The sequence below is a fragment of the Tripterygium wilfordii genome, chromosome 4 (genome assembly GCF_013401445.1).
Source record: "Tripterygium wilfordii isolate XIE 37 chromosome 4, ASM1340144v1, whole genome shotgun sequence".
Taxonomy (NCBI): domain Eukaryota; kingdom Viridiplantae; phylum Streptophyta; class Magnoliopsida; order Celastrales; family Celastraceae; genus Tripterygium; species Tripterygium wilfordii.
In genome coordinates, this window is record NC_052235.1 from 13979029 (window position 1) to 13993678 (window position 14650).

At 37.7% G+C, this 14650-nt stretch overlaps 2 protein-coding genes across 2 annotated transcripts; both read right to left on the minus strand.

The window, feature by feature from the left end:
* Positions 1–8353: 8353 nt before the first annotated feature.
* Positions 8354–11503, minus strand: LOC119997739 (probable receptor-like serine/threonine-protein kinase At5g57670). The gene is made up of 9 exons (XM_038844924.1): positions 11297–11503; positions 11091–11215; positions 10900–11021; positions 10707–10822; positions 10260–10628; positions 9910–10164; positions 9680–9837; positions 9375–9590; positions 8354–9285 (listed from the first exon to the last, which is right to left on the minus strand). The coding sequence occupies exons 1-9, from the start codon at positions 11427–11429 to the stop codon at positions 8995–8997; spliced, it is 1785 nt and encodes a 594-aa protein (XP_038700852.1). The 5' UTR covers positions 11430–11503; the 3' UTR covers positions 8354–8994.
* A 636-nt stretch (positions 11504–12139) lies between these two features.
* LOC119997738 (PTI1-like tyrosine-protein kinase At3g15890) lies at positions 12140–14175 on the minus strand. Its single transcript, XM_038844923.1, has 4 exons — positions 13998–14175; positions 13721–13880; positions 13363–13625; positions 12140–12952 (listed from the first exon to the last, which is right to left on the minus strand). Exons 1-4 carry the CDS (start codon positions 14042–14044, stop codon positions 12241–12243), a joined length of 1182 nt encoding a protein of 393 aa, XP_038700851.1. The 5' UTR covers positions 14045–14175; the 3' UTR covers positions 12140–12240.
* Positions 14176–14650: the final 475 nt, after the last annotated feature.

Consider the following 14650-nt stretch of genomic DNA (forward strand, 5'->3'; position numbering starts at 1 on the left):
CACTGCCACTTCCTCAACTAATCCTTCTTTCCTCAACACCATAAACAACTGGCCCAACGGCATTGCAATCTCTGATACCCATCTTTTTGTAGTACAAAATTCTTCAATGGCATTCACCCCCTCTTTCTCATGATTAGGCAATGGATTGTTGTTGACATTTGGTTTATTGATTGCACTAAGATCCAACCATCTTGCTTCAATCATCCCCTGGACTATCCTTTTGAATTGTAGACAACCTTCAGTTGAGTGCCCGGGTGTACCTCCATGATATAAGCATGTAGCATTAGGATCATACCAATGGGGATATGGAGGTTGGTGGACCCGTCCCGGAACAGGAGCCACTGCTCCTTGCGCTTGAAGTTTCGTGAAGCATTCAGCATAAGTTATGGGCAAAGGATCGAAATGCTCAACAGGCCTTCCGGGTCTTTGGTTTTGGAAATTTGGACGAGGGTTTTGGTAAGTGTTTGGATTTTGAAAATTTTGGTAAGTGTTTGGCTTTTGAAAATTTTGGTAAGTGTTTGGGTTTTGGAAGTTTTGATAAGTGTTTGGGTTTTGGAAGTTTTGGTAAGTGTTTGGGTTTTGCGAGTATCGATTGGGTGATGGTGTATTGAATCGGGGTGGATAAGGATTTTGGGTGTGGGTATGATTATAGTAGGCTCCTGGGCTTGACATCCTTGGGGCATTGCTTCTAGGGCGATAATCTGAAGTAGGCACCCCATAAACAGCTGGATTTGAATCAAAATTCACTGAATGCACTTCAGTTTTCTTGCCTTTACTTCTAATTGGGTCTGGCTTATCAAAGGTAGGATAATGCAGGGTCCCTCTCTTCATACATCGTTCAACCCGTTCTCCTGCCTGTATCATTTCCGCTAGATTATTATGGCCACCGCCCGCCAAGTTGGAAGTATAAGGCTCTTGGAGGGCATCAATTAAAGCATTCAACAGATCCTTTTCTGAAAGGGGTGGAGTTATCTGGGCTGCCAAATCCCTCCATCGATGGGCAAATTCCCTAAAGCTTTCCCCATTCTTCATTGTTATGTCTTGCAGATCGTAAATAGTAGGGATCTTCTCTTCATTATGCTTATACTGCTTCATAAACATTTCAGCCAAATCCTCCCATGAAGCTACTGATGAAGGACTAAGGGTATTGAACCACCTTTGAGCTGCCCCAGTCAGACTATCTTGAAAATAATGCACCAACACCTTCTCATCACTTGCATATGGCTGCATACGCCGACAATACATCGTTAAATGATCCAAAGGGGCTCCAGTGCCATCAAACAAACTGAATTTTGGTAGTACAAAATCATGCGGAATATTCAGATTCTTTACAAGGCACAAATTGGCCGGATTCAGCATCCCTGAAACGTTAAAACCCTCCATGGCTCTTAATCTCTTTTCCAACTTTTTAATGGCATCTATTGAGTTATTTTCTTCATTCTGAACTCCCTCATTCGCCACTCTGGCGGTTACAGCTTCTGCAACATTAGCATCGACTGGGAAGGGATTATCATGCACATGGGTCTCAACTGGATGAATATATATCGGATTCTGAGTGGTTGCCTGTTGGGAAACATACTGATGCTGATGCAAACCAGGCAAAGGCTGATTACGAATAGGAGTAAACCCGGGTGGGTAAGTTGGTATTTCTTGGTGCAGATGATTCTCAGGAATCTCCAGTATTTCAGAATTTTCAGCTACTCCCTTTCCTTTCATCAGCAACGCCATATTCTTCATCAATAAGGCCATCTGTTCTTTTATTTTTGCTATGTCCTGACTTTGACTTTGCTCTCCTGCTTCATGATCCATATTCTCAGTAATTCTTGATTTTAGGCGAGTCTGATAGGGGTGACGATATTGCTTCTTGGACGCTATGATTATTTATGATTTTTCCCCTGTGCATTATGAAAACAACGGCATTTAGTTCTCGTTTATTTTATTTTAAGAACATGCATGCATGTGATTATTATTTGTGCAAGTCCTAAGAAATCTTTGCAATCCAAAAAGATAATAATAGCAAAATATCATTCCATTCAAAATATTGTAGCTCAAATTGTTTACATCTTTTACTCATCATCAATCTCTATGACATCAGAATTCGCTGATTGCGTTTGAAATATCTTTTCCCTAAGCACATACAAGTCTTTGTGTAAGTCTGCCAAAAACAGAGAAACTCCAGTCAACTCTGGCGCCTTAAATGCCCGATTTACTTTCAAATCTTGTACCCGCTTTTCATAGCTGTGAGCCCATTCTGATAACTGCAATGCTCGACTCATGATTAACTTGATCTTGTCTTCCGTGTTTTGTTGCTTCTGTTGAAACTCACTCAATTCATCGTGTAAGAAATCATTCTGTTGATTCAATTCTTCTACTTCTGTCTCCTTTTGCTGAATGAAGTCTTTGTCCTCCTCATACAGTTTCTGGAATTTTTGACTTTCTGAAAAGGCATACTCCATTTGTTCTTTCAAAGAGCTGATCTCCACCTTATTCCTTTTTAGCTGAGCAACTTTGTCAATCATTTCCTTCTTAGCATTGTAGCTTAACCCCTCCAATGTCATAATTGTTCCCTTCATTTGAGTAATTTCCTTTCGTGCCTCTTGAAGTTCTCCTTTCATACTTCTCTCTTGCTTTTTCATCCTGGTATGCTCTTCCTGAAGATTGCTCCTTACTTTTTCCATTTGCAAATCTTCTTGCAGCTTCATTTTCTTACTCTTGACAAACTCAGCTTTCATCCTTCTAAACTTTCCTTTATACTTTTTATATTTCTCAGTCATAGTTTGTAACATTTCCCACATTATAAGTGAAAAATGATTTAGAAAATTGTTTAGAGTCGCCACCAATTGATATAAGTGCAATTGGACACTAAAAATGGTCTACGAACCAGAAAATAGGTAAGGGGGTCTATTGAGTGTGGGGAAGGTGTTAAGCACCCCACAACTCCCTAAAAGGTTACCTAGATTGATCTGTGTGCTTTTCTTGAAAATTGTTTATATGTCCCAATTTGAATGGTATTCTGATTTGAAAAGGTAACACAATTAAAGCAATAGACAGGAGCTGAATGTCATCAAGTCCTCCTTCTAATTAACTTCAATTCAGTTACCATTATTTTTACGAGTATAAATGACACTTTAATTTGAAGAGATAACATAATTAAAGCCTAGGCAGGAGCTGAATGTCATCAAGTCCTCCTCCTAATGAACTTTAATTTAGATATCTAATAAATTAATTTATCATTGTGTTAAAAATACATATAACTCTTTAATTTAAAAAGATAGCATAATTAAAGCCTAGGCAGGAGCTGAATGTCATCAAGTCCTCCTCTTAATTAACTTTAATTTATGTATTAAATTACCATATTTTTTAATGAATACAAGTGATGCTTTAATTTAAAGAGATAACATAATTAAAGCCTAGGCAGGAGCTGAATGTCATCAAGTCCTCCTCCTGAAAACTTTAATTTATGTATCTAGTAAATTAATTTATCATTGCATTTACGAATACAAATAGCATTTTAATTCGAGAGATAACGTAATTAAAGCTTTGGCAGGAGCTGAATGTCATCAAGTCCTCCTCCTAATGAACTTTAATTTAGGTATCTAGTACATTAATTTATCCTTTGCTTTTCGTTTTAAGTAAAGATAACACCATTAAAGTCTAGGCAGGAGCTGAATGTCATCAAGTCCTCCTCCTAATTGACTTTAATTTAGTATCTATTAATTTGTTTATGTGAAAATTTGATAAAGACGCGGTTGTTGAATTGACGGATTTGTGGAAAATGATCTATGCATACAATTCTAATATACATTCTAAACATGCATTCTAAACTAACAACCCCTAACATGCATACTAATCAATTTAAACATGCATAAATATAAATTACACTACTCTACACTATTTTCATTATTTTTCCACTATACTATTACATGGCTTACATTTACAAGGATATACATGCCGAATAAAAATAGAATAAAAATATATACAAATAATAAAAATACAAAATGTGACCCATGAAGCCCGTGTATTGCTCAAATCCAGTCCAACCTCCAAATATATGTTCCGGCCCAAATGATGTCCAGTGCGGTCCACATCCAAAAATCAACAAGAGAATGGGTGGAAATAACAATAGAGATTCAATTGCAAACCAAGGTTTAAAACCAACACAATTTTCTATTTATACGTAAGCATGATTTCAATTTGGATTTTGACATCATAAACGCGAATCCGTTTCACAGCTTGCCACAAGAATCTTTTGGTGCATTCGGGTATTGAAAAGCTTGCAAACCAATCCACTTAAAAAAAATTCGAGCTATCAATTTTAAACACTAAAGGCCATGCATTTTGAAGATTATAGACAACAATAAGTGCCACCTAAATGAACCACATCTCCTTCACTTAGACACCCAGAACATGTCTTGAAAGGGAAAGTAGCTCAATAAGTTGACAAAATGATCATCAAGAACCCAAACAAAAGCTGAATCAATAGGAAGAAATACATAGAACCAGAATTCGGATCATTATAAACACATAGAATAAAGACACAAATCAACCAATTATCACGAACAACGAACACAATATGAACCATTTAATCACCATGACACAGCAAACACATAATAAAAAGACAAACAGAAATCAATCACAATGAACAAAAGGCCTCAACAATGAACACAATATAAACACAAAAACAAATCAGCCAACACAATACAAACGCAAGTTGAAAAAAAAAACAAAAAAAAAACACAATATGAACAGCTTAACAAGGACACGAACCAGCAGATTCATTACTTTGATAAATGCATAATCAAATGTTCGATAGATAGCTAATATCCAGGAGACGTAGGATCAGATGAACAACAAAACAAAAACAGAGAAAGAGCACCAGATTCAAATCAAACTATGAGCGGATCACTACTCTCAAAAACAGAAACCGAAGGATGTAGAACTAAAACCAAAGAAACTGAAACAGTGAACCGATTTCAAGTCAGAGTATGATAGAATCTTTACCCTTGAAGAACTAGAATCCTTTTCTCTTATTTCTTCTCCAAATTCTGCTTTCTCTTGGCCCTTTCTCTCTTTCCTTTCTTCTTTTCTTCTTTTCCTCTCAAGCTTTTCCTCTTCTTTCTCTTTGTCTTGTGCCGCTACTTCCTCTCTCCCAATTGTGTTTTATTTTGTTTTGCTTCACCAAAAACCAAAAAGCCCCCTTCTCCTCTCACGCCTCCTCTCTTTTATTCTTTTTCTTTCCCCAATTTGTGCCATACATTTCTCCCTTTATTCCCCACTTTCCTTTCTTTTTCTCCTTGTCTTCCTCCTTTTGTTGGCTTTTTTCTCTCATGACCCCCATTTCCTTATTTCTTGGCTTTTTCTTTATTTATTTTTTTAATTATGTCATGGCCCCTACTTTTCCCCCAAAAGTCTCCCCTTTTTTCTTTTTTCTCTTTTCCACCGAAATCCTCCAAACCCTTTTCTTATATATATATTTTTTATTTATTTATTTAATTTTTGTATTTTTGGCCAGACGAAAACCGGTTACTACAATTATGAACATATTTGACTAGTGAAAGTTCAAGAGAAAATGACATTTACACTGAGTTTGCAAAATGACATTGAGTTTACACTTAGAATATATCGTTTTCATTATTAGTGACCTATTTGCTTGGTTGAGTGACCAAATGATTTCCGATTGTTTTGAAATTTTATACGGGCATTCTAATACGTATAAAATGATTTATCATGCAGTAATATGAATTTTTTGGGTTGTTTTTCAAATATAATTAACCTATGTTCTTGATATGAAGCTCTTTGAGCTTACATGCGATTGGGGAGTTCTACCTCCTATTTTCTTGTAGGTTAATCGTCATTGTGGTCTCATATGATTTGGAATTCAGTATGTTCAAGAGATTTGAAGTCCGGTTTCTAAGAATGAGCTTGGAGCTCTAGGAAACTATGGAAAATCCTATATTTGTCGACTTTCCACTAAGGCATTTGATCAAGTTGAATGAATCCAGCCTTGAGGCTATTGGTTATGGACTTCATGGAGATACAAGTGATATTTATGAGGTGAAGAGTGCAGCTGTGTTAAGTGTGTGACAAATTGGACCCTATTATGTGAAGCAGTGTGCAAGTGCATGAGCTATGTGCATAGTGAAGACATGGACCATATTATGTCATTTGAGTAGCTGGAACTTCGACCATGCAAGATCCTTATGAAGCTAAATGGGCTGCCAGAGTTGAATTTATTGTTAGTGCAAAGGGTTGATTCAGTTACTTGGATCCATGTGAAGCATTGGATCAAGTTTGTTCAAGATAAATGCATACCAGCTGGGCCAAGTCTTGGCTCACATTTATTTGGTGAAAACATAAGAAATGGAGATTGCTCACCCGAGTCAAATGTAGATTGATCGGCCCAACACTAGGATCGATCGGACAGTGGTGAATCAAAGTTGTAGTTTCATGGCTGAAAAGAATTGCGATCGATCGGAATTTATTGAGATCAATCGGACATGGTGCAGTGACACATTTTCATGACTTTGAAGAGAAATAAGAGAGGGAAAATTCTTGGAGGAGAATAGGCCACATCACCTGTATTTCTTGTTTGACATTCTCTTATTCAAGACTTGAGTTTTATTGGGGATTCCTTTATTGCAACCAAACAAGACTTAGTAAAAGAAGATCTTACATGATTCTTGGAGCCAAAATGAAGGGACAAGATGACATAGTACAATGCGCATCCACGGCTGAAAATTAAAGAAGGATTAAAGGCTCAGATTTGAAGGTTCATGTGGATCCAATGGCTGCTATGCAAAGAAGTAAAGTTCTCACCTTTGAGAAGGTGTCCAACGGTCACTTTTATGGATGGCTTGGATTAGAGACATTTTTAATCCAATGGTCAGTTGTGCTTGAAGACATTGAATGGCCAAGATGAAGACCAAAGTAGCAAGATCAAGGGCTGATATTGAAACAACACTTTTGCTTGTCAAAATGGAGAAGTTGAGACAAGTCCCAACGACACTTAAATGGAAGGTGGAGATTTGTTTGTTCAAGTCATCAAGGGCCAAGATTAAGTCATGAATGAAAGGCCAAGATTGAGAGATAGAAGATTAATCCAATGGTGGAGATTGTGTAGAGACAAATCAAATTAGGGTTCTCCCTCATTTGAAGAACTTGGAGAAGCCAAAAATTATATTGAAGAAATTCTTGCTCTCAAAACTTTCAAGCTACTTTGTGCCATTGAATTCAAGCTTCTACCCAAGCCACTTTAAAGGCTTCCTCACTATTTTTCTTTTGCAAAGAGAGAGTGCTTCTCATTTGGTTTTGTTTTTTCAGATTCGAAAATCTTCATTATTCTTCATTTACTATCCAACCCGTGAGGTGATATTGTGATTCTTGAGTGTTCCTCAGCCCCATTTGCTTAGTGCAAACCTTGAGTGAATCATTTGTACCAAGCACTTGTAAAAGTCTCTTCATTGGGTAAAAACCTTGTTGAGGTTGAGTTTGAGGAGTGCTTGAAACCCTTGGTTGTAAAGTTTGAAGATTGTCTTGAAATCTTTAATTTCAAGTGTGACCTAAAAACCCTTGTGAGTTTTGTGGAGCTCTTGTGAAAACCACACCCTTAGTGGATTGAAAAGTCTTAGGTTGGTGAACCTAGGTAGTAGACGTAGGAGAATGGTCTCTGAACTACTCTAAGATACTTGTGTCGATTTTCTTGATTGTATTGCTTGCTTATTTGCTTCTTGATTGACTAAGTGTTTAATTGCTTTCAAAATTGATTGTAGGCCTTTGCAAGACTTTGTATTAAAACGATTTTCTACCCCTGTGTGTTGATCATTTTGCTTGAGGTTGTTAATTGTATTAGTGGAGGTTTCTCTAAACTATTAGGACAAGTGTTTTGAATTGCAGAATTTTTTGGACACTAATCTGTCTGTAAATAGCAGAATGCCTTAGAGTTTGAATTTTGATCTGAATTTTTGATATAGTATTCATTAGGGTGTTGTGATATTGCATACCAAATTTCGTCGAATTTCGACTTGCTTTGCTAGGTGAAATCTGAGTTGCAAAATCTGTGCACAGTACGTTGTTTGAAAAATCTGTTTTTGTAATTCCTTGATTATTTGATATTTGATATTTGATCATTCACCATATTGTATCACATCTTGTATTAGATTGAACATTGATTAGGACAATCATTAGAGTCCAAATTTGTGTGCTACTTGTTAATTGACATTGATTTGTTTAAAATTATAAAAATGGATTCCTATCAAAATTTTGGGGGACACAATTCACCCTTTGTGTTAAGCTCGATCCATCAATATGAACTGGAAGCCTAAGAATAGACACTCGTGCCATTAAATGGTGGATTACAAAGCAAATATGGCATAGAAAACCATATCTGGAATTAAAAACAAAATAACTCCCTTAAGAAGTCTAACTAGCACGCAACACAAAACAATAACAAAACTCTCAAACAATCAATTAACTACAGTTCAACTTCTCATTTTCTACCATAGGAAGCACACCCTCAGGTCCATCCTCAACTCAAATTCTACATTGTTTGTCCTGGACGGCCATCTGAGCTAGGCAATGCGCTGCCGAATTTGACCCCCTTCGAACATGGCATACATCCCACCTCCTGAAATAGGAAGATAGCAGCTGACAAATTTCCACAACCACCACTCCCCTGTTTGATTAACTCATCTCATCTCCTCTTATGGCTTCCACAACAACACTCGAGTCTCCTTCAAGGATAATTTGACGAAACCCCAAATCAATGGCCAACTTGACCGCATGGAGTGCTCCCAACGCTTCTGCATGGAAAGGATCAAGAAGCCTTCCTAATGGAATAACTACATACCCACAAGTCACCATACATATCTCTAAAAATAACACTCATTCCAGTACAGTTCGCCTTCTTTATCAATAGCCGTATCCCAATTGGCCTTAACATACTCACTAGGAGGACCTTTCTATCTCTTACAAACAAAAAAAAGGGGCTAAATTGAATCATAAAAAATCCTCCAAACTTATATCAGTTGGCACATCATATCCAAAAACCATGGAGTAATCATCCATTTCATCAGATATGAACTTTGGTATGCTCATATCATCAGAGTCATTGCCATTGCTGGTTAGAAGATCTAAAACCTCGCTCATCGATGGACGCCACACCGATGTTTGTCTCACGCAATGTGAAGCTGTGAACACCAATCTGCGCAATTCATCTGCGTCGTATTCGCCTTCCAGTTTTGGATCAGCTAATTCAGTTACGTTTCCAGACTCCATATGAGGCTTTGCCTGCAAATATATTTGTCAATAATTTTTCAAGTGCCAGAAACATCTTCAATAGGTCACTAGTTGAACAAATATATGTATGTTGTGTGTACCCATAAGAGAAGGTTCTGCTGCGATGAATCGACTGGTCTGCGACCGGTTATGATCTCCAGAAGAAGAATTCCAAACGAAAAAACATCAATTTTCTCATCCACAATACCGTGCATGAAGTATTCAGGTGCCAAGTACCCAAATGTGCCCTCAATTGGGATCACAGCATGGTGAGTCCACTTGTTAGGAAGCCATTTTGCTAGTCCGAAATCGGTTATCTACAAAAATCATGCTTGCTTTCAGAACATTTTCTAGAGAAATTAATCACTTTTCTACGAAATTGACATAATTCTGTGTATTCATTCACCTGTGGCTCATAATCAGGACCAAGAAGGACATTCGAGGCCTTGATGTCGCGATGAATGATTCTGCGTTTACAGCGTTTATGAAGGTAATGCAGACCTCTTGCAATTCCTAGCGCAATCTTGTATCGAACAGGCCACTCAAGTAACTTGCTTGATTTACCTGAACAATATTGAACGATGAGCAATATTGAAAACATGAAAAGGGTCTAATTGTGCAAATTAAGGTCCTTACCATGCAATGCAGATGCTAAATTTCCATTCTGAGAGAAATTGAAGACCAAATAGAGTCCGTTTTCGATGCAGTAGCCGACTAATTTTGCTGTATTCGGATGACAGACATGCCCAATAATTCCCAACTCTAGTAGGAACTCTTTATCCTTGTTAGCGTTATCGTTATCCTTGGACAATCTCTTCACTGCAATTGTTCTTCCACCAGAGATATCACCTCTAAACACTTCTGAATAACCTCCTTTGCCCACCATATTTTCTGACATTCAAGCAATCGATTTCATTCAAAATCTTTGAAATCCATTTAAAACCACATTTAGTAGTAATACTGATTACTATAACAGCTTTATTTACCTGGTTCAAAGTTATTCGTAGCATTCGAGATTTCGTCGTAGCTGAAGCACTTCAAGAAAGGCTGATGCTTGTCTTTTTTTGATAAACTTCTGTTTATTTTCCTTAATGGGGATTTAAGGAAAGAGTAGACAAGTTTGTATGGCGAAATCTGCTTATTTATCTTGGGAGCCAGAGGAGGTGATTCTGTGTATGTGATGGTGGAGTCACCAAAACTACAAGTCTCTTCTTCTGTACTTTGTGATTCTCCTTCAATTTCATCTAATACAGTTCTTGGTGAAGTGTTCTTTCTCTTTGTTTCAGAGAATACATGTTTTTCAACAGGGGAGGCTGACCTGCTACTATGAATCCTTGAATTCGACCGATGAGTCTCTGCAAGTAATGACAGACTAAATGAATCAATATAGAAGACGTGTGTTCTAATGGAGTAATTTAGTTGAACTGCCTAACCTTTGGCGTCAGCGGGATTTGAATTTTGTTTCGGTTGTTCAGATTTCCCAACTGATATGACAGAGCAATGTAGCGGGGTGTGCTCAAGACAATACCTTATGACTTCAAATGAAGTTCTAATAACATAAAAAGAAACCAATGTTGGAAATATATTGATTATATAAAATTCATAAGACCATTTTGGTTCCCTCACCTATTTGATCTGTCTCTTTGTCCACGAAGAAGAAGAAGATGATCAGCTGAAATGGATTTTGCTTCCTCAATTAGTCCTCTGCCGACGCTATTGCTAAAACCTACTTTAGCCTCCAAATTTATCTGGCAATGGCGAACGGATTAAGAATGCAAGAAAACTGAAGTGTATCATTAGCACCTAATTTAGTGTACCTGTTTAGAGCAACATGTCCCAGCAAATTCTGCAAGCACAGATATAACATGCGCTTTCGCTTGGCGAATCTTTGATTGTTTCTTTCTCGTCGATTCTCTCTTCTTCTTCTTCGACTCCTCGCTAACTGGTCCAGGAAAAAATGACTCATCAGTCATTGATTTGACTCACTAACAAGCTTATTTGACAAAGATAAAAAAAGACTGACCAAGAACATGTAAGGCAACAATGTTGTCATTTGGATGAGCTAGCACTCTTATTGCCCATGAGAGGATCTCATTGTTTTCTTCTGGGTCTAAAGAGATTCCTACAAGTATTTTAGCTGGAGATGAAGGTAACATCGTTGCGTCGACGAGCTGAATGGTTGTAGTGTTCAGTTGCAGACTGTTTGATTTTATGATTCTTGTGAAGACTATGCTTGATAATATATGTAGTAGGGGGGAGCAAAGGCATGATTATTATGAGCACTTTAGTTCTTAGTCTTGTTTAACAAGCATAAGTTCTTAGAGAGTGGCAATTGGCAAGTGAAGAAGTTATTATTTATTAGTGTATCTATGTGGTACTTTGGACTTGAAAAGTGTTGTGGTTGGGGGAGGGGGAGTGCTTTGGGGTATAAGCAAAGGTGTTGGGGCATTGTAGTTGATTTGTCTTGCTATGTAAGCCAGCCAAAGTTTCAGACTTATTTGGGAAAAAAGAAAAGTAACATTTTGCTGGGTTTGGTAGCTAGAAGAGGCTATTTGGCACTCAAAAGGAGAGCCTCTACTTTATCATGAATGAGAGAAACTACCAGAGAGAGAAATACAGAAGATTCTTCAACAATACTGCTTGGCCATTTCAATGATCAACATATATGATGAGCATTCAATATTGTTTTGGTACCAAACACAGCAAAACAAAGAAAGTAGTCTTTCTTATGACCGCTGATCAAATGGAAAGAACTCAAGGCGCGCACAAGCAGTATCCACCATTTGGCGCGCTATATAGCCAATGGCGCATGATGGATGAAGGTTGTTCATAAGTGATTAGTTCTTGATCTTGAAGCATTACTAATTGACTATAAATCAAAAACAAGTATAAGTATGGAAACAAGAAGTTTTAGGAAATCAATCTCATCATTCCATATCGACAATCAAAGAGTGTAAATCAAAGTTCTCACACATGTTTCTCGACTTTCTTGTCTCCGTAGTGCTTGTAAGTATCCTGCATTTTTTGCACCTCAAGAGCACTGAAAATACCATATTCACTCTCATCAGGAACACCAGTATAATCGTCAACATCATCATCGTCGTCGTCGTCGCTGGGTTGGTCAAGTGCCAGCAGTTCTTCCTTATATTTAACACTTCTAATCCTCAAATCCATTTCTTTACCTCTTGGATCGTACCCTTTAAGCATATTAACCACTTCTTTCATGTTTGGTCGCTTCTCAGACTCGCTTTGCACACACAAGGCTGCAACATTGATGCCTTGTTTCAACTGGTCTTCATCGAAATCCCCTCGAAGTTTTGGATCAACAAGTTCCTTGAATCTGCCTTGTAAAATCAAGGGCTCTGCCCATTCAGTTATAGTCCTCTTAAGACCACCAGGTAACTTTTCTATAGGCTTTCTTCCAGTTAGGATCTCTAACAGTAAAATCCCAAAACTGTAAACATCGCAACTCCAGGAAACCTTCCCCCACATAGCATATTCCGGCGCTAAGTAACCCAACGTGCCCTTGATACGAGTAGTCATGTGGCTTACGCCTTCAGGGATTAATTTAGCGAATCCAAAATCTGCAACCAGTGGCTCAAAATCCGAATCCAGAAGCACATTGCTTGCCTTTATGTCCCTATGAATGATGTGGGGTGTCACGTCGTGATGCAAGTACCTAATCATTGTTAAAAACATATGAGATCTATATTACACTCTCTATAAGGCTAAAACTCAGATCAAATAAGTTGGAAACTCTAGATCGTGCGGAAACAAGATTCTGTTAGAAAACAAGAGTACAAAATTGGGCATCAAACTACATATGTAGACCAAGTAGTATGTTTTCCCGAAAACGAAATTGTTTTGAATCCTATTAACTTCACCATCCCGACCAAAACTTCTTTGTTACATCTACGGATCCCATCAAAACCAAAAAGCTTAAGCCTCTAGGTTTTCAACATACTTTAACCTATTAGTATCTTTATACTTAATCGATGTGGAATTCAAATTAACACAAGTGTATTGCAAGTAGTAGTGGAAACTATGCAAGAAATGGCATGGGTTGAGCAAGAAGCAGAGGGAACTTACAAAATCCCTTCTGCAGAGCCAATTGCAACTTTCATTCTCTTTTTCCAATCTAATCGAACATCGTCGGCTAATTGACCATGAAGATGGGAAAGCAAGCTAAGATTAGGCATGTAATCATACACAATCAACCTCTGATCACTCCCAACACAATACCCCCGAAGCCCTAAAAGATTCTTGTGCCTCACCCTACCAAGAACTTCAACCTCCAGGGCAAATTCCATCTCCGCCTTTGAATTCATTGCTTTCAATTTCTTCACTGCTATCTGGATTAATTTCACAAACCCATATAAATTCACTGAAAAAGAATTCAAACCCAGAAAAAAAATTAACACACAAAAGGGTTGGTTATTATAATTACCTGAAGACCATCACTGGTTTTTCCCCAATAGACACTCCCAAACCCACCTTCACCAAGCTTGTTATCCTCAGTGAAACCATTGGTAGCTGTATGTAGTTCTTTGTATGTAAAGATTCTCCATGAGTTGGTGTTGCCACCCATTGCAGAAATTGAGTTCATCCTTCCAATTAAAAATACCAACACCACCCAAATCAATTAGTGTCAAATATATGTAATTGAATCGAAAAGAACTATGTTAATCACATAATTAATTAAGGTTTAGATTTAATTCACTAACCTTTCATCTGGGTTTTCTGAACAACAGAAGCTCATTGATGATCCCATAGTTTTTCTTGCACTAGTGGGATGGCTCCAAATTCATGATTTTGAGCTTGGACAATGGAGTTTGATGTCTCAAATTAAACATGAATATAATGAGCATGGATTGTGACATTTTTTTTGTTGCTAACCGACCTCGGCCGGCTTGTATTTGTTGAGAACAAATACAATCGAGTAGAAAAAGTTAAATAAAAGTATTAAAAGTTGCATTGCTAGCTAGATTACAACAATTAATCTAGATACAATAATTAATTTATTGTTTGTGAAATTAATTAAACACACACTCTAGGCTTAGAAAATTACTCATGGAATGGTTCGTCATGAATGTCACGGCTGAGTTTACAATTACTCATGAAATTTCTACAATCAGAAGCAAGTAAAGCCTAAATGGAAGCAGGAACCGACTCCAACAAGATTGAAATTGATTCGGCTTAGCGCCCCCAGAGAGGCTATGACTTCAGCAGCTCTATTAACAACTGAGGGGTATGCAGAATCTGATGGGTGGTAAAACAGAGCTGAGATCGGATGTCCTCAAGAATAAAAGTATGGGGTTTGAGGGACCAATCCGTCTAGTTCAAAGCAGTCACAATCTCAAGGGCATCGTCCTCCAAT